This window comes from Sylvia atricapilla, chromosome 4, assembly GCF_009819655.1.
Source record: "Sylvia atricapilla isolate bSylAtr1 chromosome 4, bSylAtr1.pri, whole genome shotgun sequence".
Taxonomy (NCBI): Eukaryota; Metazoa; Chordata; class Aves; order Passeriformes; family Sylviidae; genus Sylvia; species Sylvia atricapilla.
In genome coordinates this window covers 21,175,826-21,202,735 of record NC_089143.1, presented here as the reverse complement: position 1 = coordinate 21,202,735, position 26,910 = coordinate 21,175,826, and the positions used below count along the sequence as shown (strand labels likewise).

Genomic DNA, 26,910 nt, shown 5'->3' with positions numbered 1-26,910 from the left:
GCCTTAGGCACTTGCATTTCTAATGTCTAATGGTTAAAATTCAGGAAGTAAAGTTTTTCATGGTTTGTGGTATCTGAAACAAAGACCTCTTGTAGAGTACCAGAGCCATACAAGGCAGTTTATTCTCTATTGGTCAAAAAGAGACATTGCATGAATTCCAGCTGAAGCGTCATACTACTCTTTGTTTTTACTGTTAATTATTTATTACTTCTGAAATGGTATAAAAGACTTCAATCTGGCTTTACATTTAATAAGTGACTTAGTTGCTCCTATTTTAGAGAAGGCAGCAGCAGCAATTCTGAGGAGGTCTACTTCTGGACTGCACTGAACTTCACTGGAAGTGAAGAATATTTCAGATAAGTGGTGAGTAGCATCTAGAAGTTGGACTTGACACTGCAGCAAATTTGACAGTGTTCTCAAGGGTTTGACTTGGGGAGGGAAGAATAGATTTGTCTTGGTATAAACCGATGTTTTGAAATTTATAAACAAATAATTTCCTGTGCTAGACAAGTCTTCAGCTTCTATGTAACTAGCCGTTAACTCTGAAATCTGTCTTCCTCTCCGAGTGTAACACATTTCTATGGAAAACAGTTTTAATTTTCACCAGAAATTTTTAGAAGAAAATCCACCAAAACCCAACAATAACCCACAACAGAACACCTCACTTTGAGATAGAAAATCAATTTTTCCACTTCTCAGTATGAGATCAGATTGTGACTTGTATGAAATATTGAAATGCAAATATAATAATCTGTAATTTTACAAAGGCACTTTAGGATGGTACAGATTAAAAAAAAACATGTGCTTTTTACCACTATGTTAACTAATTACTTACAATACAGGTATTTCTGGGAGCTGGGATGTCTACAGTGTTTGAGAATAACATTTTCTAAATAGTTCAGTACCATAAGAATGCTCTGTGTCTAATTAAAGTCATACCTCATCTGATTCCATCAATGATATTTTAATACTGGGACTGCTCACATTTTTCATAAAGAGTATAGGAAACGTTGCCTTGTACAGTCTCACTAGAGTCAGACTAGATCTAGGTTAATAAAACTGCTTGAGAAGAAAATAATCCCTTCACTTCTTAATGGAGTTCCATTGTACCTATTTTAACCAGGTAGTTATCTCACTTTTCGGGATCTAATACGTAAATTTTTACTGCTTTGGGGACACAGAGACTCAAAATATGTTCTTCACATTGGATGCTCTAATTAATCAATCTTTTAATTAATCGATGGTGGATTTCTTCTATGTGAGTGTACATGTGCTTTACAGTACCAGGGAGAGGACCACATTAAATTGCAGTGCACACCATAAACTAGGGGCAGAGGCATCTGTCTGGAAGCACATGCAAGTCCTCAACTTACATCTGTTAAAGAGCAAGAACGGCTCCATTTTTGAAAGGCACAAGTAATCAGCCATACAATACTTCTGTTATAGCTGAGTAGAAAAAAGATAGCAGCACACAAGCTATGGAATAAGAGTGAGATGCAAAACTTTTCTCTTCCATGCTCTTTTGTCAGAGTTTTAGTGCTGAAGAGGAAAAGGAAAAGGAAAAGGAAAAGGAAAAGGAAAAGGAAAAGGAAAAGGAAAAGGAAAAGGAAAAGGAAAAGGAAAAGGAAAAGGAAAAGGAAAAGGAAAAAGAAAAGGAAAAGGAAAAGGAAAGGAAATTTTATTTATTTCCAGTACAAAGCATAGCAAAGTAAAGTAATTAAGTTGCAATTTTGCCTACCATAGGCGAAAATTATTGGATGTCACTGTAGCATGGACAATAAGACTCACTGATTCTGTTTGGGTTATTTTTACACCAACATGTTTTCCAAAGTGCTGCCATCCACACTTTTCTGTGGTGTTGTCTCTTCTTTTTCCTGCTTTTAAAAGAATCAAGCTATTCAGTGCTACAGTTGAGAGTGGTATGTCCTGAGGGGTAAAAACCCCTTTCCATCCCTGGGAGGTCACAGAAATTTATAATTGCAAGTCAATTTTGTCAGCTGGAGGCAGCTCTTCCATATTTCTCCTGTCCATAGTAGTGCAATGTTGACATAGACAGTATTTTTCTATTGAGATAGTATTATTTTGTACTTGGGAGACAGATAGGGAAGCTGTGCATGCTCATAATGAGGAATTTGTGATAGGAGAATTGTTTATATCACAGATAAACTGCCTGAAGACTGTTTGTGTTTTGCTTTGGGTGGAGTGACAGGGGCCCTGGTGTTAGTCCACACTTGTCTGATGAAGATGGAAAATGGACCCTCACTGCTCATGAGTCTTATGCTCAGGCTGTACAACAATAATTTATCTAGTCCAGGTTTTACACACTTCTTGGTCTGGCTTGGTCTTGTTGGGTTTTTTTACATCTGTGTCCTACAACTCAGCTTTTCTGAGGTGGTTATCTCCTTGGTGTTTTCATCATATTTCATCATCTAAGCAAATATGGCTGTTTAGAATCTCAGTCCACCTGAACTACTCCCTTTGCATATTTGCTTTTTCTGAACATGACAGCTTTCCAACAGCTTTTCTTTTGCCTGACTTGCAGTCAGTAAATGAAAGCTGAATGTTCAATAGAAGTTCAAAATTAAATCTGGATTTCAGTAGGTTTGTTCATACCTCTCCCAGGTCAGTTAGCTGCCGCAGTCAATGTTCCTTTTGTGTGGACTGCTGAGCCTTCTTGCCAAGGCTAACAACTCATAGGACTCAGTGTGATTCCATGTCCTACCAGTGAACTCAACCCATACATTGCTAAATGTTGAATAAGTAGATAAGCAAACTGAAGTAGCTGAAATGGAAGATGACCCCTGGCCTGGTATAAATGAGCTTTTCCTGATTTGTGAGTTGCCTCTTGACTAACTGTACAAGCTGTGGAGCAGATAAATCTAATCTGCTGTGACAAAGAAAAAATAATGAATGAATATTAGCAACTTTACCTGGTACTAGCAATATGAACTTCAGAGGGAAGGAATACTTTTCCACACTATTAAAATTTTTCAGTGAGTAGTAAACAGCAGCATCAGAGCTTTTCATTCCCCTAAGTGGATCATCACTTCCTTAGATTTTGTTGAACTCTGCAATCTGAAGATCAGGTTTCTGCTTGCTGTAATCATGTCTCTCTTCCCTGCACATGAGTCAATAAAATGCAAAAATAACATTAACAAATCTGTGCAGAATTTCAGTGACTTCTACTCCATCCTCAGTCCAGATCTCTTATTTTTTGCATCAACTAGAATGTCTCTTCTGGATATGATAACATTCCTTTTGCTACAGTCAAGTTGATATCTTTAATTAGTAAAAGAGGGTTTCCTGAAATATAAGAAGGATAGCTCAGTCTTAACACTTAGGCTGATGGTGCATTGCCAGCAATTAAACTTTCCAGACACAACAGATATATCTTAAAATGTTTTGAAGATGTTCTGAAAAAAGTTCAGCCAGGTAAAAATAAGTTCAGTGGGGGAAGGCAGACACAAGTTATTCCTGCTAGTGACTTAGCTGTGGGGTTATGTCTCCTTAGATGCTAGCAGATTGTTTCCGACTTTATTGTTTCTGTTTCAGTGCTATGACCCATATACTCTTTATTTTGTCAGCTCTTAAATTCCAGTTTGATGATGCTTTGTTTGTGTTCTGTCAGAGCCTTCATTAATTTAATTATCTATATGATCCATATATGAAATCAGTATGGGATGTGGGAGCTTCAGTGAACAGGTCACTATATTATTTTTCACATACTTGTTAAATGTGGCATGGGATAGGAGAACCATTTGATGAGACTAAGGCTTTCTCCCATAAAGTGAAAGCTCTTTTTGAAGAACAATTTAGCAGGAATTGACTAAGGCCCCTTGAAGCAGAGGAAAAGGAGGCTGTTTGCAGGTTGTTAGTATTGACTGCACTGGTAAGTAGAGAGGGAAAAAAGTAAATTTTCTGGCTTTATTGCTTGTAGGATGTTGTTACATCTCTGCTTTCTCTTACTTAATAGCTCAGACTGGTTGCTTGGAACCATCTGATATAATGGCCACAGTACTGCCAATGTCTCATAGAACTGATTTCATCCTAAAAATTTCTTCTAAGTGTGATGGCCTCAACAATCCAGTGTGCTTCACCAAACTGCCTGTTACTCCCCACATCTCATTGCTCACTGTCTTGTAGACTCCTTTCTGAAAGACAGCTTGTATTCAGGACTGGATCTATCATTATCATAATGACCACATAAGCAAAAATCTTAAAATGTGCTGTCATCTCAAGAAGTTGAAGCAGAATAACACAGTAATCCATCTTCCAAATTAACTGATCAGACTGTCCAAGATCACACAATGAAGCACTATGCAAATATTAAATCCTCTCTGAAACATCAGTTTAATTTCTTAATAAAGTAAGATTAAAATGCCTTTTACCATTATTTAAGTACATATGGCATTGTAAAGGCAAGAATTTGCTTGACAAAACAGTAAATAAATGGATTTCTGCTTTGCAAATGTGCAGTGACCTAGCTAGAATAAGGTCTAATAATAATTAGAATCACAACAACAATTAATCCAAATGCTCTGGCTGGAACTCAGCCATAGTAATGTAGTTCCACCTGACTGACTAAACTTCTTTTGTAGTTGCAGTGGGTCTGATGTTCCTCCTCTAATGGTGACAGAATGTCTACTTAAAAGGCTGTATCTTTTTACCCTCCTGAACAGTAGCACAACTTTCCCTCTTTTCTCCCTCAGCTATTATTTAACAAGGTGACAGAATGGAGAACAAGCAGCAAAGCAACGGCATGGTGAAAGAAAATAATGCACTAAAGAAAAAAGCGGTGAGTGAATTCATCAAGTCTTCTGTCAAGGCATTTGTTTGTTCTTTGGAGACTGGAGGCAGAAAATAATCATAAAATAATTATTTCAAACCTGTATGAATACTTACTCTTTTTTTGAGTGGCATATATTTAGTTTCTGTAACTAACCAACAGTGAGTGGAAAGGGTTAAAAACTATGAGTGTGTTAAGGTGATAAATTATGTACATATTTATCACATGTAGCCATGTAATTTGTATTTGAGTATGAACTGAACTACTTGCACTGCTATTTAACATGAAACAAAACACAGGTGTCTGATTTATCTCAAATACACTCTGTATATCCCAGGGACTTGGTTCTCCTAACTTGACTCTTTTACTGCATAAGACAATTCAAAGAGATTATAAATGTTGTCCAGCTCTTCTATAAATATGTACAGTAATTGTATACATTAGTGAGTAGCATCTGGCTTTCTATTCAAACACCTTGATTTGAGTCAATGACGCTTCAAAGTTGCTCCATCATAAACTGCTTTCCAGCCTTCATTGCTCAATGGCATTATTTACTATGTCTTTGGGAGCTCTAAGCTAGTTCTGAGGTATGTAACATATCAGAAGTGAAAACAGCTCAGATTTTACACCAGTATCAGCTACAGTCACTTGGGGACAATTCCCAGATGCACTTAATACTCATCATTGCCAACTAGAAGGTGTCATTTAACTCTTAGCAGTTCAAAATTCCGTGTTTGCAAGTAGGTACCTTCAGATATAATAGCTGAAAGCTTTTATCTTCCCCAGGTGGCATGTCTAATCCCCATCCTTAACACAGCGGTAGTGTGGCGTGTCAGATCTAAACCTCCTAAGGTTGTGGAAACATCCTTAACATCTTAATTGACTACAAGTCTTGTGGTACCTTCACTTTCCAGCCTCGGCAACACGGGAAAAAGTCTTCCCCACCTCAGTCTAGAGTCCTGCTCACAGAAAGGCTGCCCAAGTCTCCAGCGGGGACCGCGGCAGGGGCCCCTGCAAGCCGCTGGAGTGTCCCCCGCAGTGCCACTCGGCGGCGGGGCCGCGATGGACATCGAGTGGTGACATTCCCCTGCCCTACCGCTGCTGCTGGGTAAATCCCCGCGGAGGGACGGGGGCTGTCGGGCAGCCCCAGGCAGGGCGGCGGGCGAGCACATTCTCCTAAGTTATGTGCGAGCACGCACAGAATGAGCTCGTGTTCCCTCCCCACCGCTCGAGTCCTGCCCTCAGCCCCGGGCACCGGCTCTGTCCCCTCCCTGGAGCCGCGTCCTCCCGCGGCCGGCGCTGCGCGGCCGGGGCAGGGACAGGGATAGCTGGAGGGACAGGGGCCGGGTCAGGAGCAGGATCAGGGACGGGGACAGGATCAGGGGCAGCGCCAGGGGCAGGGCCGCCGCGCCCCCGGACACCCCCGCAGGCCGCCGTCCCCCCGGCCGCGCCCCCGCTGCCCGCGGAGATGCGCGGCCGTTGCTCGCGAGCGGCGGCGGCATGGACGGAGCGGCGGAGCCCGAGGCGGACTCGCTGGTGAAGCGGGGAGCGGGCGGCGGCGGCCGCGCCCGCCGGGGCGTAAGTAGCGCGGGGCAGCTCTCCGTGCTGCGGGAATGCCCGCAGCCCTTACCGCGGAGCGGGAGCGAGCCCGGCGGGGCGGGCGGGGAAGCTCGGCCTGCGCTGCCCACACCTCGGGGAGGATTTACGGGAGAGAGGGTGATTCCGATCCTCTCTCCGCGGTGGGGAGGGTGGTGCACGGAGGCTGCTGCATCCGGACTAACAGCCGGGGGCTTCCCCGGGAGCCGGGCGGAGCTCAGGTTGCACAGCCCTTCCCCGCTGGGAAAGTTGTTGGTACCGGTGCAGGGGAGGCCGGTGGTGGGCAGAGCTAAAAGCACCTCAGCCGCCGAGCCGGGACTCGGAGGAGGAGCGGGGGTCAGAGCGGGGCAGGTGTTTGGGTCTGTGTGTGTCTGTGTGTGTCTGTGTGTGTCTGTGTGTGTCTGTGTGTGTCTGTGTGTGTCTGTGTGTGTCTGTGTGTATGTGTGTGTGTGTTTGTGCGTGTGTGTCTGTGTGTGTCTGTGTGTCTGTCTGTGTGTATGTGTATGTGTGTATGTGTGTGCCCGGCCGGGGAGAGCGGCCGTCGCCGCGGTGAAGCGCCGGCCGGCGAGAGCAGAGCAAGGCGAGGGAGCCGCTGCTGTCTCCTCGCCTCTCCCCTGGACCACCAGTATTGGCAAGCTCTCAGGGCAAGGGCAGAGCCAGGGAGAGAGACGGAGGTTTCCATTCATCGCCCGCAGCCCCGAGGACAGAGCTGCCGGAGGGCGCCGGGTCCGCGGGCACCTGCCGGGAGCCTGGCCCGGGCAGGAGCGGGTGTCAGTAAGCGTATCCCCGGTATGGTGCTCCAGAGTCCAGCTTCCCTGCGTCAATTAGCAGTATCTATTTAAAAAGATTAAACTTCCTCATGTATGCGTGGAATGTTTACCACTAACGAACGAAACTGTGTTTCGTTCTAGTCTGAGGAGGGGGCTAAAACTAACCAAAGTACTACACCCTAAAGTGTGTTTTGAAAACTGACGTGTAAACTGCAGTGCAAACTGTCATGCAGTAAATGAAAGAAAAAAGGCAATTTGAGACTCAGTTTTATGGTAACTGAACAAGGACTGGAGCTGAGAAAAGCATCTGCAGACCCAGTGCCATGGGATCTGTGATTAGACCAAAAATGTAAGCAGTAAGACTACTTACTTCACAAGTAAGCAGTCCTCGGGTATCTGCAGGTCTTTGCTGTGGACTGAGATTCAGCTTTTCTGACTGAACACTTATTGCTGTGGTGACGGGTCACATGTTCCTGCCCTTGGGCTGACAGCAGCAATGCATGAGCACACACATGGCCCTGAAGCCAAGGGATACCTGTGAAGGAGGCGTGGTTGCCTTCTTGTTTCCTGGACATTTTAAAAGACACTGTGGATTGTGTTTATCTTTCCTTTACTTTTACTGATGTTGCCACAAGGTAAACAGCTTTTTGAGCAACAGTTTGATTTTTTTTTTCGTTCTTGCTACATTGTGCTTTTGTCTTTATCTAGTGTTGCTGAAGCCTGAGCAAATATTTAAAATAGTGAGTGAGGAGACAGGTCATGGAGGAGTTGAAGTTCATGTTCCGAGCTCCAAAACCTCTGAATTGAGTGAGCCTGAGGTTTTCTGCAGCAACCTGTACCAGTACACTTAAAAACTTTGTGGTATTGAATAAGTTTCTAAACTCAGCTATTATAATGTGAGGTTTTCTAAGCACTTCTGTGGCTTGCCCTGCATTCTTTCACTTAGCCTCATGTGCATATAATTTGCCTGTACTGAAAGTTTTGTACATTCATTGACATTTTTAATAATCATTAGGCTATAAGCTCCAAATAATTTTGCTTGCAAGATTTTTCTGATGTGCTCGATGTTGTTGGAATAGAGTCCTTTAGAAATATTGCATCAAGATTACTGCGTAACACTTGGGACCTCACGCTTATTGTTTGTGAACCCTTTGGGAGCAGCCTGGTAGACCCCCAGAAATATTTCCCCCAGCATCTTTCATTCAAAGTAGTAGCAATTTCTTCTAAGTGCAGGAATGCTTGTGCATAGCAGAGAAATAATAAGCACCCAATATGAGGTGCTATCATCAGAAGTTAAATAAAGCCTTATGTAAAGTTTCTACATTTTGTTGACAAAGTAATATTGCAAACTGTGTGTGTGTGTGTGTCTGTGTGTGTGGCAGGCTCATTTTAAGAAGCTGGCTAATAATAATAAATTGTGTTTGGCTTATGTAATGGTCTCAACGGGATATATTTCATACACAAGTCTTTTCGCCCCCCGCACACTTCCTCCTGACTTGACCAAAAACAGGCTGGTTAATGAACTGTATAATCTCTTAAAAGGTTCCCACACCATGTGGAAGAAGTTAAAAACACTCAGCCATCCTACAGGGTGCATTTTGAATGCTCAGAGTTGGCAGCTTATGAGAGTGGCAGGCTGCACATGTGCTGGGCTGTACACTGTGCTCCCCATCGTGGCACCTGGGTATCTCATCCCTTCTCCAGAGGTCACAGAGTCTGTGCCAACAGTGTGACACAGGAGCTTTGGCACATGCCAATAGCCACGGTGTATTCATCTGCTCTACTGTGCCCTCAAGGCTGGTGGAGCTCGTTCCAGTCCACTGTCACTGCAGTTGTGCCATGTGCCAGCTACACAAACCTCCTTCTTGCCCAGGACCTGCATTTTCCAAAGCGAACACACAGCTCTGTGCAGTTGACAGAAGATATTCACTCATTAACCTGTTGTGGTGTGGTGAGTGATAAAACTGAAGCTGAGTTTCTTAGTCCTGCTTAAGCAGGTCTTCCTCCTTTTGAAAGGATTGAGGCTTCAGTGAGGGAGGAAGCTGGGCATAAATAGCAGTGAACTGTGCCTGAAATACTATATTCTTATCATATCTGTTTTTTAAATTGAAAACACATTAAAAATGCATCCATTTTAACACATTCAGGGTTGTCTTTTATTATCTACACAATGTCATTTGCAATTGACCAGCCACCAAAATACTAACTTCAATGTATCTTGGGAATGGCTGGGAATGGTCTCTTCTGCCACGTTCTGTAATCCAGCAGGAGAAGTGAATGGTGGAAAGTAATACTGGAGAAGTTGGAAAGGAATGCAAAAGCAAAATCTCTTAAATCAAAGCAGTCCTACCTTTTATTCAACTGCTGACATGGAAGCAGAAATTGCAGAGTTGGGGTAAAAAGAAAAGAGTATGAGGAGGATGAGGGGAGGAGACCTGAGGAGGGAGGAGTAGAGGTGTGCAACTGAGAAAAAGGACACTGGAGATTGTGTGGCAACAAGTTACTGTTGTAAAGTTGCATTCAGATTACAAAACCTAGTTTGTAGGCATCATTTTAAATTTTTTGGTTACAATTTCACTAATTGTTATGGCAGGGGTGGAGGGGGGCACAATACCTCATGAATTTTCATCCAAGCCAGATCTACCCACAGACCTGCTGTACCATATATATGCTATACCTTATTGTGTTAGTGATATACTGTCAACAATTTCCTTTGCTGAGATTTATACTTCCCTAGCATTTTACTTTTTGATTTGGGAGCTGACATAATGCTTGCAACAGAACTCTGTGAAGTTGAAAAAAGTTCAAATGTTGACTAATGCCTCCATAGATGTTAAATGACATCCTGTCACTTTCAATCTTAGTATTTCTCAGATTGAGCAGGTCTCAGGCTATTATTCTGCAGCAAGGACATCTGCCTGCAGGAGCTATGCAAGGAATGTTTAAAATCTGAGGTACTTTAATTTTGAGTGTATTAACAATGGCTACCTCTTTTCCTTGTTTTTCAGAATTGGTCTGGAAGTCTTATTTTAGCCTCCTTAACTGGTGCTTTTGGGTCGTCTTTTCTTTACGGTTACAACCTGTCGGTGGTGAACGCTCCCGCAGGGGTAAGTGACTGACTAAAGTGGAATTTTATAACAGTAGAGGGCAGCCTTGTCCAACTATTGTGCTCCTCAGCATCCTGCCTTTATAGTCCTTCTGATTGAATAGTAGAAGGGGATTGAATCTCGTATAGTAACGTTCCTTTGCCCAAAACCTTCTTTCTGCTTCCCGGGAGGTTTTCACAGGAGTTCAGTAACTGCCAGAGAGCTAAATGCTGCTGTTGAGGTGAATGGGTGCACATTCTCTCAGAGGTTTGCTTCTCATTCTCTCAGATCTAGGCTAGTCCTGAATCTTCTTGCACACTTTCATGTGATAAAGTATTTTTAATATCTGACTGGTGAGTATTCAGTAGCTGCATGCACATGTTCATCAACTTCTGTTTATGTCATTCAGTTCTAGAGGGCTGCACAACATTTCATTCTCACAGTACTGATATTATACATAATGGGCCTCCTCTTCTGTGTTTTGTTGTGATGCCTTGTTTGGTTCAGAATTCTAAACTTCTGGGTTGACCATCTATTGATTGCAACATGTGGGATAGATTTGATGATTTGAGCACTGTGAAAACAGTATACAAAATTTCTGGGGATTTCATTAAACTATCAGTTATTTCAAACAGAAATCTGACCATTTTGTTTTTACACTGGCTGTCTAGACACCCTCAATTCAGTCAAGCACGGCAGGAAGCAATTCAGTGGAGTTGCAAGCAACATTATTTTGAAAAGTAGCTAGTAAATATTGTGAATTCACTGTGGAAATTCCATCTCAAAATAGTTCCTTTCCAAAGCTGAGCTCCTTCTTTTATGAAAATCTCCTACTAAAATATGTGGCTAGATTTCTACCTAAACAGGTTTTTCATGTTAAAGCTAGATGCAATATTTATGCAAATAACAAAAGAAGCATTATTATTATTATTATTATTATTATTATTATTATTATTATTATTATTATTATTTATGTTTCATATGTGAATTTTATTTTGTTAATTGTTGACCCAAAGGACCAGGAAGAGACTCAGCCCATAGAAATTTTCAGTTGCTTGCTTTATAACTTCTGGGAATTTTCTTCAATTTCCTGGTGTTTTATATACCGGTAATTCAAGATTGGATAAACTGGATGTTAACGCGACATATCCAGGCATCATCTTCCCTTGCCGTCATCAGGGGATAAACACAGCTTAGAAAAAATCAGCAAGAAGCTGTAATTCTGTGAGCAATGGTATTGATTGTCCTGATGGAAAGATCCTTCCTGCACTGCCTTGGGGCTGTCAACAGAGCAGCGAGAATGAGCCAATTTCTAAACTTCTAAGTAACATTTAAAAAATGGGCTGTCCTGGTAGTCAAAGCTTTCCTGTCACTTTCTGCAGGAGTGAGGGAAAGACAGGATGATGAGATGTGCCCCTTGGCAGCACTCAGAAAGTTCTCTTTGAACCATGCAATAGATTACAGTGAAGTGGATGGGGAGGTTGAAGATGCAACCCTGTGACAAATGCTAAATTCCAGGTTCTGTACTTAATAACGCTTCCAGGATTGTCTGGTTTTGGTAGAAATCTTTAGTGTGTCTTTAGGGCTGAAACTGGGCACTATGCTGATGGCTTTGGTCATACCATTGCAGGTATGCATGAAGTCTCCCTTAGTGTTTCAGTGTTTTATTGAGAATTTGTATCTCTCTTACTTATGTTAAGCCATATATTAGCTAGGGCTAAGGAGCAGTCCTACAACAAGGAAGTTATGTAGTTCAAGAATAAAATACAACTCTGTCCTCTGGCCCTTTCTCTAGCTCCAGGATTAATGTGTGCCATCCATTTACCTACAACAGAGCAGTTTTCTGTCCCTGTGCCTGGAGCTGCAGTGACCAGGTTGAAGGAAGGAGCATAGGCTGAGGTCATAGCCATGGTGGGGAACAGTGAGCCATAATAAAGCTGTGCTTCTTGCAGCATAAGAAAAGGAACCTTTGCCCCATCTGTTTTCTCCTGTATGTTACTAAATCAGTCTGCTGCAAGGTGTGGGAATACTGACGTGGATGGCTGAGAAACGGCAAAGCAGAGCATCTTGCAGCTGTAGATAAAGGCAGCCTTGTAAGAGGTTATACTGGGAATGCAGTAATTCCTACAAGTTATAAACTTGGTAGGACAAATAACTTCTCGTGGTAACATACGGCTTACAGCCAACATTGTCAGATTGTTCTTCTCCCTGTAGGATGCTGGATATCTTCTGCCCCTGTTCACTTAAGTACAATTCCTCTTAATGCTGAAGTCCTCCAGCCTTAGTGAAGGACTGTATAGTGCTTTGAGAAGTAGTCAAAAAAGGCTTGATGATGACAGTTGATTAAACACAGAATGTTTTCAGAATCCCCAAACTGAGCACATCAGCAGGAGCTGATGGAGTGAAGGAAGTTAATTTAAGACTGAATTGTTGACAAACTATTTGTAAATTCTTGTGTCCATTTTCTTTTAATGCCACAAATTGCGTCAGCTCATCAAACCACAGGGGAATTCTCCTGTAATTCTCACTGGTGGGCTTTACTTCAGATCATCTCGTGAGGCAGAGTTAGCCAAACTTCCTGATTGTTGCAAGGGAGAAATAAGCTGCATATACTCTGTTCAGAGCTGAGATTGCTTCCCACTCAGCTTCCTGTAGTTCTGTGGGAAAGAGCATGGCCCATCACAGGTATGATTCCCTGAGAAACCCAGAATTACAAGTTTCCACGGGCTTGTTCAAAGTGTTACCAGAATTTATTAAAAACATATGGGAGCATTTGGCAGTAGGAAGACAAAAGATTTAATTGAATACAAGATGAAGCTGTCTTTTTCTGAGCTGAATTTCTAGAGTTCATTTCATGAACTGATTGTGGGCAATGCCTGTGAAACAATGATGTGCTTTGTGCTCTGTGCAAGCAGCAAAGTCCCTGCTACTTTCTGCTTTGTAGCCCTTGCCCTCTTCCTGCAGGAGGCTGCAGCTCTCAGTTCCTATGGCACTAACATTCAGCCTGCTGTGATAGCTGGTTCAGTATTTGTCACTGTGTGTGAATAACCTCTGTAACTCTGGGTAAGACAAGGGAAAATATTTCTCTTGTTTTAAAATATATCCATTGAACTCATATATATATATTTATATATACATATATATATATATATATATATAAAATATATATATATTTTATACATATATATATATATAAAACTTTGTATATACCTTATATTCCTCTTCTCTTTCTCATCCCAGCACTACTATCATAATGAACTGAGGCAGTTGAGAAAATAAGATACTGGTATCAGTCAGCCACCATTTTTTGTAGGCTGTGTTTAGGGGCTAAAATTTTTGCATACAGGTTTATGACTTTAGTCTTATTGAAACATCTGACCAAAACTTCAAAGGAGCTTTTACACAGAATTCAACGGATGCAAATCCAGTGGATTTGTTCTACCAGGTTTGTTTTGTTTCATGTGCATCTCCTGAAAAGCTCTGTTTTGTTAGCTTCCTATTTCTTGGCAATGGGAGTCCAGAGAGAGATGCTAGTACATGTCAGAACATCCATCTTTCTGTTACTAGTGAGAGTTTCAGTTTGCACTTTCTTTTCTTGAATATTTGCAGTTATTTGATGTCTCCTTGTAAATAACTAAGCTATGCTCAGAAAATTCATCATAACACAAGGGGAAAGTAATTTACATATTATTTTTAGCCATTATCATTAACAAGTGCTAATAGTGTTCTAAAAATGTTTTCTCTTAGTATTCATTAGTATCAGAAATTAATTTCAACTAGACAAGAAGATGTCTGAATCTAAATATAATCTGAGTACTGGTGTTAAAGAGCTAAGGTGCTACTACTTGATTTAATGGCAAATCCATTTAGAATCTTACTGTGAGACTTCTAAATTATTCAAGTACCAAATTAACTTTTTAATTTTTATTTTTAATTTTTTTTCTTGTTCTGTTTAGAAACATGTAAGATAGGATGGGAGAAATAACCCTGTTCTCTTTATAATTCAGGGTACAAGAAGTTTACTAGAAATTTGATAGATGGAAGACAGGAAATTGTAGATTCTACCTTCACCTTTCTTAGGTATTTTATAGATGGAGAGGTGATGATTCAAACTAAAAGCCCTCAAACAGAATATTTCATGTGTCCAAGGCCACACTTTAGGTAAAGATTAAAGTTCCTACTTTGAACAGGGAAAATCTAGTGGCTTATCATGCTGAGTCTTGTTCCAGGATAGTTTAGGATCTCTTACATTCTGAAGAAAATCAGAGAAGAAACTGGGAGGAAGTGCCAAGATTAAACTTTTTAAACTGTAGAACTCAAGAGCTTTTCCTGAATGTTTGTGCCCTTCTGCTGTAGTAACTGCAGCTTCCTGGTACTGTGTCCTCACCAGAGCATCAGGCACCACAGTGGAATTTCCTTGGTTTCGAAATGGGAGCAGCCTAAAACCAAGGAAGCCTGACTAAATAGAAAGTAAACAGGTGATTTCTCTGCAGGCAATACTATGTTAAAATGCTGCCCTGGAGCTATGACATCCTTACCTTTTAAAAATATTAGGAAGTTAGTCTAATTAAACATCAGAGAGGGGAAGTTGTTAGAAGCCATCTTTCAAAAACCCATAGTTGTGCTCATGTGAGGAAAGCAGAGAAAGAGTGTAAACTTTGGCAGGTTAAAGGCTAAAGAGTGATCTTATCCTGGATATTCTTGTCTCCCTGTCGGATTTTTACCTCACCCAGTTTGGTAATGTCTTGTAGCTATATGTGTATATGCTTCAGTTAGTTACTATATTCAGTAAGTTGAATTGCAGTTGTATCTCTAAATGAGGCCCTGTTATTTGGAGGACAGAGACAAAAGATCAAGAGTGATTCCTGCAAGAAAGCTACTGGGGGTTTTCTGGGTTTTTAATTCTGTTTTTTTCTGTTGTATTTCTAAAGTGTGACATTTTTTTGCACGTATTTTTATTATGTATTTTCTTTCAGTATATCAAGAAGTTTTACAATGAAACCTGGGAGAGGAGATATGGCTTCTCAGTGGATGAAGGCACACTGACACTCCTCTGGTCCATAACAGTTTCAATTTTTGCCATCGGTGGCCTTGTGGGTGCCATTATTGTTACTCCAATTGTGAAGTTCTTTGGAAGGTAAGTGTTTTGGAAAAATTGCATTTTCTAAAGTAGTTTTTCAGTCTCTCTGGAAGGTTGTACTTTTACTAAAAAAAACCAAAAAATATTTCTTTAGATTCTGAACCTGCTTGCTCTCAATGGGCAGTGGGTTGAGATGTCAAGGAGTGTGACTTGTCAAGTGTGCCAAAGGAAAATACCATAAACTAGAAATAATTTCACAAAGGACTGGCAGAATCTTGTTTCATGAGTCTATTGAGTATCTTAGTGTAAATAAACAAAGCTATCAACATATCTCATTTGCTTCTTAATAGCATTTGCTGTCATATGGTAACAGAATTTTACTTTTTTTTCTTCAATCCTTGTATCAAAATACAGTTTGAAGAACTGGACCAGGGTGAAGTTCATGTATGGCCTTCCCCAGGAAGGGGGTATGCCATCCATTTTGTACAATGCAGTATTTGACCAAGTCTTGACCACAGAGAATATGAATATTTAAGGAATGTTTGTGTTGGCATGTGTTTGCATTTTTGCTGCAGGTATTAAGTAGGTATTTCTCTCAGATTTTTGTGTTATACAGTCTTTCAAATAGAATTTTAAGGGTAATTTATAATTTATCTATATTTAGAAGGGCATGGGAAAAAGCCCCCACAATTGTAGCATTCATCATATCTGCTGATTTGGATTTTCCTTAATTTTAAATTCAATATTATTTGATATCTTTTAGCCAGTTGAATCACAGGAGAACATCATCATGGAGGCTTAAATATAAGCATAAACCTCCAATGTTCTTACTTTCCTGTTTTATATTTTGACTATTTCTATTAGATTGTACTTTCCTAGGTCTATTTTTCATTTTCCCAACTTGTCTATATGCCATTTCTCATCTCAAAGAGTGTATTTTCAGGTTCTTCCATTTCATGTTTACAGCAAGTCAGTATTCTTAGCTGTTACCCTTTCTTCAGGAATTTATTTTGTCGCTTCAATACTCGATTTTAAATTTTAAAATATTTTCCATATTACATTATTTATATCTTTAAGGTTTTCAATTTCTTCTGCCAAATCATACACTTGGCTTTAACATACTTGTTAGTAATATGAAACTGTGCCTAAGTCAGACTGATAAATTCTCAGAATATTAAGACAAAGGGAAGTAAAAATGGGCTCACGGAAGGCTAGAGTTTTCAGTGAAGAGTGGAACAGCTGTGTGTGCAGGTTTGTTAAAATGCTGGCTGATGTCTGTTTGATTGAAACTGCTCAGGTTTCCAGGGCAGACTTTTACACTTGCGGACTCTGCCCCTGTTTATTATGTTCGTCTCCACTAACCCATGAAAACAGCCCTATTACAGACACAGTGGATGAGTGCTGGAGCAGAGATGGGAAGGGGCTGTGTGAATGGAGGCTGCTCCCAAATAGTGATTCTTGAGCTTGCTGCTCACACTGCATTGTGTTTGTCTGGTCTAGGAACGGAGACTGACACGTCATTATGGTAACTGAGGAGCACACAGTGAAATGTTGACAGAACGATAAAATACTGTGCTGTTAAATTGCTCAAGTGTAGGTTGGAGGGTTGTATGTATGATGAAGCTGAGCTCCATTTACACTGACACAGAATAATGAGCTAAGGGGGATTAAAAGCACTAGTCAGAAATAATGCATGACTTTAAAAGAACAATTTTGAATCATATTGCTGTAAGGTTAAAAACATAAATTCTAAATTACTGGATTCCTAGGCCCTATTTACTTCAAGAGACATGTAGAGTAATTTTTTGAAATGGAGCTTTCATCCACATAAACATAATTCCCAAGTTCAGATTTGGCTTTGACACTTTGTAATTTAAATTCTCCTCTTCTAATGAAGAGGGTCTGCTGTTATTGATCCTGAACACCCAGACCAATATGCTCAAGGTATTGTTTAGGTCACTCACTTCTAGGGGGATTATTAGGGTGAACATCACAACAGGCCCTTCTCCTTCTTGGTACCACAGCCAGTGGTCACAAAGTGCCTGCAGTGAGAGAAAGGACAGTGCAAGGGGTCGGGGTCAGAGTGCACCAACTTCTCTGTGCCATTCTTTGCTCCTCACTCCTCCTGTTCTCCAGTGTGGGTCCCCATGGACCACAGCCCCTCTGGGGATGTCTCTGCTAAGGTCTGGATCATCCTCTCATCTACTGACCTTGTTACACCCTGGCTCCATCTCCCCACAGAAGCCACCCCTGTATCCCCAACCCTTCCAAAACCTTGACACAGACACTGCTTTCCATAGCAACACCCTAATAGAGTGTTCTCTTGTTTTCGTTTCCTTTTCAGCCTGCTAAAGCCTATTTCTATTGTGCTTAGTTAGGCTGTGTTTTTCTCTTCTCAGCTGCATAGCATAAGGGATTGCTGGCCGACATTTTCTCAAAAAATATGTATTTTATGCTTTTTATTTAAATTGAAGGAGAAAAAAGCAATATCTTCAGATGAATGTATAAGACTTGTTTGACCTGAATGAATATTTTCGTTCCATTTTTGTTATTATTTGTATCACTTCAGCCATCTCAGAATGTATATTCCTCTCAAAAATCTTTACCAAATAGTACAGTCATCACTCTGACAGTTATGTTGTATAGACTTTAAATGAATTATATCTTGTTTTTCAATCTTCAAGCCATGTTATTCATTCAGTGTTCAAAACTCACTAGAAAGCAGGAAGAATAATTAAAAATACAAATGTTAAAAATATTTCCTTTCAAAAACATATACTTCTGTTGTGAGAAGTTGGGTGACTTTTTCAGTGGGTGTGAAATTTCCAGTTGATACTTACATGCTGAAAAAAGTTAAAAAACTGGTGGGATAGTTTGTCACCTGCTCTAGAAAGGAAAGGGTTAGACTGCCTTCTTGGTCACTCCTCTTCTTTTTAATTAATCCCTGAAACTTGAGCAGAAAGTTCTGAAAGATAAAAACTAACAAGAATTAAGCTGTTGGCAAATGAGAAATTTAGACATTTTGAAAATTTTTAAATATATTTTTGTGATTTTTGTTTATACTTTTAAATAAAATAATAATTTGCCATAAAAAGTATTCCTTTTATTTGAAAAAACCCTTATGTTTTGTTTAACTGTTACAGAATTATATAATTTTAACAGTGAGGAAAAATTATGTAAACCTGTATTTTGGTTAATTCCAAGAATTTTTAGCAAAGGGTTGATTTTTATTACTTGAATAAGCCCAAATGTTTTTCCTAACTCTACAAGTAGAAAGTAATTTTCCTCAATGTATGGTTTTAATATCGAGAATTTAGGGATGAATTATGATGACATAGATGATGTCACAGTTGGGAAGTTCTTAAAGTGTCAAAAACTGTATGTTACATTAAACTGCCTGTAGTTATATCAGCTTATTGCTATTTGAAGTATATTCTTCGGGTTCTTCATACAGACATCTATCCAGAGTATGCCTATTTATATTCACGTGCAGAGCCTCAGGCCTGGGTTTTTAGGATGCATGAGTCAGCTCCTTGTTGTGCTTTTTAAGTGTAGCTCTTTAGTTATCTATGTTCTGTTTTCTTTTAAACTGTGGTATAGGTTTGAAACTGTATCCACATGGGTATAGTACTGTTGTTTGGAACTCTACACATCTGAGAAGCAATTTTTGTTAGTCACTTTTTATTTATAGATATTTAAGAATAATAACTTAGTGTGCTTCTAATATAACTGGATTTAACTGCCATGATGCTGGTTTCTACCTAAACCATCTTTGCCTTTTAGGAAATGCACGTTGGTGCTCAATAATGTGTTTGCAGTGGCAGCTGCATTGTTGATGTCCCTGTCCTTGCTGGCGGGGTCGTTTGAAATGCTCATCCTGGGCCGCATTATCATGGGTGTTGATGCAGGTAAGCTTTGGTCACACTCCACATGTCTGAAATGCTCGTGCCATCCACACACTTTCTCCTCTTCCCCAGACAGAATTTGTTTTACTTCCAAGAGGTGTTCCAGGGACTAGCTGTAGCCACACTGATTTCACTGGGACAAAATGGCACACTAAGGGCTGGAGGATCTGATGTTTGGAGGGGACACTGGAATGCATGCTCACCACTGCTAACAACCCTGGTTGTTTCTCCACCTTTCCTTTTCCAGACTTTGTAGAGTGTGTTTGTTTCTATGCCATGAAAACTCCTTGACTAGGGGAGGCTATTCTGTTTATTAACACTGCTTTTTGCTGTGTTTAGAAGTTGTTAGATCCCATGCTAAGAATTTCAGGACAGGGAAGATTTGGTACCTCAGCAATTGTTCCTAGCAATATCGTCTTCCCAGTTTGGAAATAAATCATGGAGGCACTGCAGCACCAGAATAATCTTGCAGCTGGAAGGAAGGGTTTATGCTAATTTTTATCTCAGATTACCATCAAGCAACCAAATTTCTGGACCTGTGCAGACATTGCCATTGTACTGTCCAGGGTCATGCATTTGTTTGTTCTGTTCCTAGCTTTAAGCAGCATTCCAACTCTTATTTTATGCATATTGTGAAGAGTTCATTGCAGCTAAAAGCCTGTATTGAGAGGAACATCTGCTCATACTATTTATGGTAAAAATACTTCATCTGACAATGCCTGCTCTGTCTGACTGGTGCACTGAGCTTGTTTTCCCTTACCTGCACCAGTGTTAACATGATTTTGCTTGCTTTCAGATGAGCAAATTTAAAACATAAAATCTGTTCTCCTGGAGATTCTCATCTCTGAGTAACCTTTGGTGCTCCACATCAAAAAGCAGCCTATGCACATCACTGTAGATCTGCAACATATAATCCCGTAGTTATTAAATGGTGTGAGAATAATTAGGCACGCAGGGAAAATAATTCATGTTATATATGGATAAATATAATTCTATTCCTTGCATGTTTTTATGCCACTCAGGCTTCTCTTAATAGAAATTTGTTGAACACCTGACATAATAAAAATGTTTTGACTTAACATATGGGTTTTGTTCTTCCTTTGTAGGCATTTCCTTAAGTGCCCTCCCCATGTATTTGAGTGAAATATCTCCTAAGGAAATCCGTGGTTCGTTGGGTCAGGTCACAGCGATTTTCATTTGTATTGGTGTTTTCACTGGTCAAGTTTTGGGGCTGCCAGAAATATTTGGGCAAGTAAGTATTTAACAGACCTTTTCTATCAAAGAACACAAGCATCCTCAAAATGTCGTATTTTCATATTTTGACTGGATTTTTTAAAAAAGTGGAAAACAGAAATATTTCTTTTTTGTTTTGAAGCACTTTGAAAAGTAGTTTCCTCCATGTCTTCTAAAAGCACGTACTAAAAGCATGACTAAGTTTGGTAGATGTGGCCAGCAGTTTTAACAGCTTGAGTGGCTTATGTGTGTCCATATGCAGGTCTCCCTCTCCCCTCTTTCTTGATGTACATCTATTTTTGCTGGTTTTCAGTTTCTTTGGCCACTGTGGAAATGCGTAAGAGTTTTTATATATTTGATCTCTAATTTTTTAATGTGAGCTAGAGCTGAAAAAGGCTTGGTTAGAGTTATTATGAGAACCAAGACTCTTGCTTGGTCATTATAGTGTTCCTTTTAGTGGAATCCTTACTTGTCCTGCTTTTAGATTAAGTGACAGAAGAGCAGAGTTAACACACACCTCTTTGGGAAGATTATCTATTCAGATAAGAGATTGTCTTGCAGTCATAGGCTGAGATTAACTTGGTGGCCACTGGATGTCATCATTACTCTGAATAAATGAACTCGAGTTTTGTTCAGGCTCGCGATTGGAAATACAAAATCACACAATGGGTAAGGCTGAAAAGAACCACTGTGGTCATCTGATCCAACCAGGAGCTTTCCATTCAGAGATGAATCTTCAAGGCAGTGTGGAGGAAAGGTCTGCAGCAATCCTCTCACAGTGAAACTTGAACAGAGAATCCCTTCTTACAGCCAGAAACAGTAGTAAGGATTTGAAAAGTGAGAAGAGCTTGTCCACCCAAAGGCAACTCCTTTGCAAATACATGATACCATCCTTCCTGACACTTAAATTTTTGCCTGACCAGCTTTCTTATTCTATCCCTTTATTCCATTCTGCTTTCCTGAAGGCAAATGATTTGATTCAATTTACCCTTTATCAAAGGATAGATTTCTCCCCTGCCTGTCCAAAGCAACAGATTATAGGAAATAACTTCAAATGGCTTTTATCGTGTGGCTTCTACAGATGTTTCTTCTCTTGCCTTGGAAGCAAATCTATTACAAATGAGTGTATGAAATTTCAAGAGGCCAGTTTGGTTGCTTAGAATATGGCAGCCCTTATGTAGCAGGAGTTTTTTTGAATTTGGGTTTTTGAAAGATGCATACACTTTTAAAGGTGAAGTGTCATGCAAATTCCTATTCCTTGATTTCAGCTCATTCTTGCTGGTATTATTTCTCTTCTTGCTTTCATTTCGTCACCATCGTTGCTACTACCAAATTACAGAGGTAGTGTTTCTGCTTCTGCAACCTGCTTTAGTGTGACATTAATTAATATCGCATGATGAAAGACAGACATTAATTTACGTAAGAGGAAATATGCTTTATTTGTAGAATTAGTTTTCTGAAGATGGGTAACATCAGCATGTAGAAGAAGCAAAGTTCTGGCTGATGTGAATTACAACATTTCCAGCTTGAATATTCTAGTTGGATATGTGGGCAGATGTTTTTCTTTTAATTTCTCTTGGTTTCAGTCAAGCCAGGATTTTTTCCCTAGATTTGTGGGGTTCCCATTGAAACTCCTTCAGTGGGAGGTACTTTTCATTTTGCTGCTCTGTAGTTGTTTGTTTCTTATCACAATTTGTTGTAAATAATAGTAGTTACAAATACTTCTGTCATGGTTTCATAAGTTTTCTGCTGAGATCAGTCATGTGTCTATTACTTGTGAATCTAAGAGGTTATTAATCATAGTATCTAAGCATTTATGTTTTGAAGAAAGGAGGGACAAAAACAGAGATGAGTGTGTTGCTGGAAGAGACTCTTTGAAAAAGGGATGGACATGAGGAGGGGTGCCAGCGTGGCTGAGGTTCTTGTAAGAGCAGGTAACAGCAACATTGCTTGTGTGGTCAAGTAAACAGAGGGAAGGGAAAGGAACTGACTGCACTTGTTAACATGAGAAAGAAGGAATAGAGTGGCTTAATCTCAAACACAATATGGCTGCAAGAATGATTTTCTATAAATATTGTGTGAATAATTGCATGCTGAAATTCATCAGTGATGTTTGGAGCAGGCTCCCGGCTGAAGTAGCTTGAGCAGAAAATTTAAATTTTAAATTTGAGCTTGATGCATTTATGTGAATTATATGAGGTTGTTGCCTTCAGTGGTTCTGTAGAAGCCTCTCCACAGAAAAGGGAAGTGTTTATATTGGCTGTGGGGCATAGTGTTAACAAGCATTTGTTAACAACCTAAGTGATGATTTCCTGTTATCAAATGCAAAAGTGTCCCTTTAAATGTGAATTTGTGATAAAAATAGCTCCAAATCAATGAGTATTACTTGAGGCAATTCAAAAGTACTTAATGCTTTTTGTATCAAGTAGGTTAAATAGCCCTAAATAGATTTTTTAGCAATGTTTTGTTTGTCAAAATGTGTCGAGGTGTGGGCAGCCCCGGGTGCAGTGCTGAGGGGCAGTGGTCAGCTCTGGCTGGGTTATTGGCTTAAGATTGGCTGTTTCCTATTCCTTCGGTTTTCCCAAGCTTTCTACTGGAAGTGCTGAGGATTGACAATCTGCTCATTTCCTTGTAATGCCTTTTCATGACAGTTCTGTCAACTTATTCTCATTATTTTTTGATCAATTATTATTTTTTCCTTAGTCCCTTTCTGCTTATTTTTTCCCCACCACCTACTAGAGTGTGCTTTCTTTATCCTCCCCCTATCACTTGGGATCTTCGTGTTTCGGATTAAACTTCACCTCCTCTAGTAACACAAGCTCTTTAATCTCTTTCTCACCCTGTAAGCCATTCTTTCAAATAATTCTTGGTTTAAGTTTAAATCTAGAGAACAAGATTAGACAGCTAACCCAGAGGAAATTATACTTTAAAAAATAGAATTATATTAAATATTTCCTGGTTTTCCTGGAAATGTCTTGTCTGAAGTATTGCAGAAATGCATTTAATTCTTTTCTGTGTCCTGACATATTGATGTGAACAGGACAAATATGACTATATCCAATTTTTAAATTATAGTATAAAAGAGAAAATATGACTAAAAATTTACAATCTAATAAAGATGGTAACATCTAAATACTGGCAGGTTTTTTTATTTTGAATATATAGAATTTTATCATATTTGTCTCCAAAGGTACTAATTTTAGGATGTGTTTCTTCAGTATGCAGTACTTACCAAGAGTGATAATTTGAAGGAGAAAAGCTGCAGTTGTGACAACAGTCTTTTGCTGTGGTGACTTGATAATCTTCCTTGCTTCCCGCAGTCCTAATTGCCTCCCATCCAACAAATCTCAGCAATGCTTTCTATTTAAGATTCTGATTCTTATAGGTCATAACCTATGAAAAAACCTATCTGCAATGTCCCCACTGAGGTTTGGAAAATTCCACCATGGTAAAGTGGACTGGTGATCAGAGTACAGAGCACAATTACTTCATGTGCTGGTGCCACCAACCCAGCTGCTGAGAGCTGTGTGCTTATTTTCACATGCTGGCATCTTGTGTTCTGTGTGCCAGAGTTCTCAATTCTTCAGGAAGCCATGGCATCTGTAGATGACAACTTGGTGCAGGCCCACAGATGTGCAATGGTGTTATCTGCTGTAATGTGGGCACTAAATTATTGCTACTGGCTACAGGATTATTTAATTCAGGTCATTTTTGTTGTACAGCATGTGAAGTTTTCCATATATCTGATTGAAGGGAAAAACAGATAATAAGATAAGGACAAACTATCTTAGACCTGTCACTTCTTCAAACACTGCCCTTCGGGTACTTCCGTTCTCTCTGTTCCTGTGATTCTGCAGTTGAATCACCCAGCCTATTTTTCCTGACAGATAGTTCCTGCAAAGCAAAGGCCAGTGCACTGTCAACTTCAGTTTTGAAAGCTCAAATTTACACTTACTCTCTTGGGGGAGTATTGTCTGGCCTGATTCATATTCCACGTAACTTCAGGTATCTCTCTGGCTAACTCATCTAGTTCCTCCTGCATGGAATGTCCTGCTCCACAGGTTTTCCTTAGCATGCTAACATCTTCCAAACATTTTAAACCATCAGACTCTCTATTCTACAGCTTCGTTTTGTTTAATGAAGTTCTTTAATCATCCCTTAAATCATAGAAGATTTAGTTTCTGAATAGATTTGCTGTAGTCACAGTGTGTATATTTTTAATATACATTGAGCTTCAGTATCTCTTTCATCTGTGTATCAGTATGAGAGGAAAAAAAGGGTTTCACAGTGTGTATATTTATTCAGGACAGGTAAAGCTGAACCAGTTGCTGTTGCCATGTTTTCCTCAGCCTTCTGCTCTGAGCCCCTTTTCTTGTGTGTGTGGTGCGTCAGACTTTGCCAAGCTGCGTTTTTTTTCCCTGGAGCTGGCCCTGGTGGCTGGCCAGCTCTGGCTGCTTCTCTGACTGAACAGCTGCTTGCCAGTGGTACATCAATGGACAAACAAAAATGTTTTGTTTGGTTGTTTACTTCAGCAACCCTCCTCTATAAACTTCAAATGTTTCTACCTCATGTGCCCAGGAGCTTGTCTAACTACATGGTTGCATTTTCTCCTAGTGGATAGTATGTTATCCTAAAAACTTTGCTTGCATCCTAAGGGTCACCAGGTGACCACTTTCCGAATGAATCCTATTACTGTGTTAGTGTTTCAAGGGTGGGGAGGGGGAATAGACTAAAAAGAAAAAATGTAGAATTCCAGATGTATCCACCTCTTGAATGCTGCAAGTACAGCAGATTTGGTCATTCTGTTTTAAAAAGAATGTATTCAAGCAATACAAGATACAGGAGTGAGCAGCAATGATCAGATTTGGGAAGTGGCTTTTTGAGGAGAAAAATCAGGGTTAAAGACCTCTTCTGGGTAATCCCATGCTGAGGAAACACTCAAAGTACGAGTGCACCAGAAACAAAGTACACCAGAGAGGGTTTAGAATTTATCTTGAAGCGACATGCTGTCTTTTCTAGAGTCTTCTCAATCTTTTTTAAAAGCATTTGGAATTTATTGCAAAACTATTGTGTACATGGTTAGAGTTACAAACTTTATTCATTGGATGTTGTCTTTGTCATAGAAGACTCATGAATTTGTCTAAGTACACTTTTTGAGGACTTATAGCAGCTTTAATATATATTTTGGCTAAAGAATACCTGTTTTTAAAAAGGTATTTACCTGGAAATAGGTTTGTGACACATGATGATACTGGCCATACTGTCCTCCCACAACTCATTATTTTAACAAATGAATTATGCTACTGATATAAATATCAAAGTCAATTTCTGCAACAAATTGAGCTAAATCTGGAAAAGGACCAATGAACTCTACAGACACTCTACTATATGTCTGGTAAGGAAACACCTCTGTGATGAATCCCTGTCAAGTTAATTTTTTACACAAATGAACCTTGCTGAGGAATAGTTGTGATAAAACTAAAAACTTCTGTAGATGCTGTGTTAAACTCTAATTTTCTTTACCAGAGCTCTTTAAAAATGATGTATTTGATGTGATAGATAACTATGTTTTTAGGAAAGTTTATATAGGAATTTTTCATTTTGCTCTACCAAGGCCTGTTAAAAGTACTCCTTCACTTGCACAAAAATAGACAGTGATGGAATAGGTTGTACAGCCTGTGCAATTGAAGGCTGTTCTGAAAATAAGCTTTGATTTTACTTGTCAAAGCTTCATTTTCAGCTTGATTTTTCCTTTGTTTTTCTTTTTTTTTTAACTGATCCTTCTTTCTAAGGCTCTTGACTCAGATTCAAGGATTCCTTAAAAGCTGTCAGTATTATAGATGAGTAGAGAAAGCAATTCCAAATCACTCTAGGGACTTGAAGTGTGCAGGTGGACACCAATGGGAAAGTGGTCTGTTGAAAATGCTCTTGAAATGAATTTGACATATTATCATGACAACACAGAGTATGATCGACCAGTTTCTTAGTACTATTCTCTGCAATCTTTTGTTCTGTATGTTTATCTTTTCCTTGAGCCTTGATAGTGACTATAGTTAAAGATATTATTCTTTAAAACACAAGTGAGAATTTCAGAGTATAGGACAGAGAGGTCTTGTGGCAATAAGAGACAGGTGAACTCTTGCAGCACTCAGGCAGAGTGATGGAAATTAAAGCAGCTTATGCCTTATGCTTTCTACAGAATATAAAAAGATGTTTTTACTTTCCATTAGAGTAAAACAAATGCCTGCACCAGTTTAGTATTTTCTAGGATCACTTGAAACCCTAAAGTGTCCTGTTTGTAACAATTTCAAACAACTGGCTATGTAGAATAAAAAATCCCATAACATCTTCACTCTGCCTAATTATATTCTAAAAATACAGTGAATTGAAGCAAAGTCAAATTTGATGGTGTAAGCCAGAGTTCCAGTCCTGTTCAGTATCTTCATTAATGACA

General features: G+C 39.7%; 1 protein-coding gene across 1 annotated transcript in view; it reads left to right on the top strand.

The window, feature by feature from the left end:
* The first annotated feature begins 6,183 nt into the window (after window positions 1-6,183).
* The window catches only part of SLC2A9 (solute carrier family 2 member 9), a 79,915-nt gene continuing 59,188 nt past the window's right edge, over window positions 6,184-26,910 (top strand). The window contains exons 1-5 of the mRNA XM_066317266.1: window positions 6,184-6,364; window positions 10,161-10,259; window positions 15,215-15,375; window positions 19,102-19,226; window positions 20,330-20,475. Of these exons, the coding sequence (XP_066173363.1) occupies window positions 6,287-6,364; window positions 10,161-10,259; window positions 15,215-15,375; window positions 19,102-19,226; window positions 20,330-20,475 (609 nt within the window). The 5' untranslated portion in view covers window positions 6,184-6,286. The remainder of the gene's footprint in view (window positions 6,365-10,160; window positions 10,260-15,214; window positions 15,376-19,101; window positions 19,227-20,329; window positions 20,476-26,910) is intronic.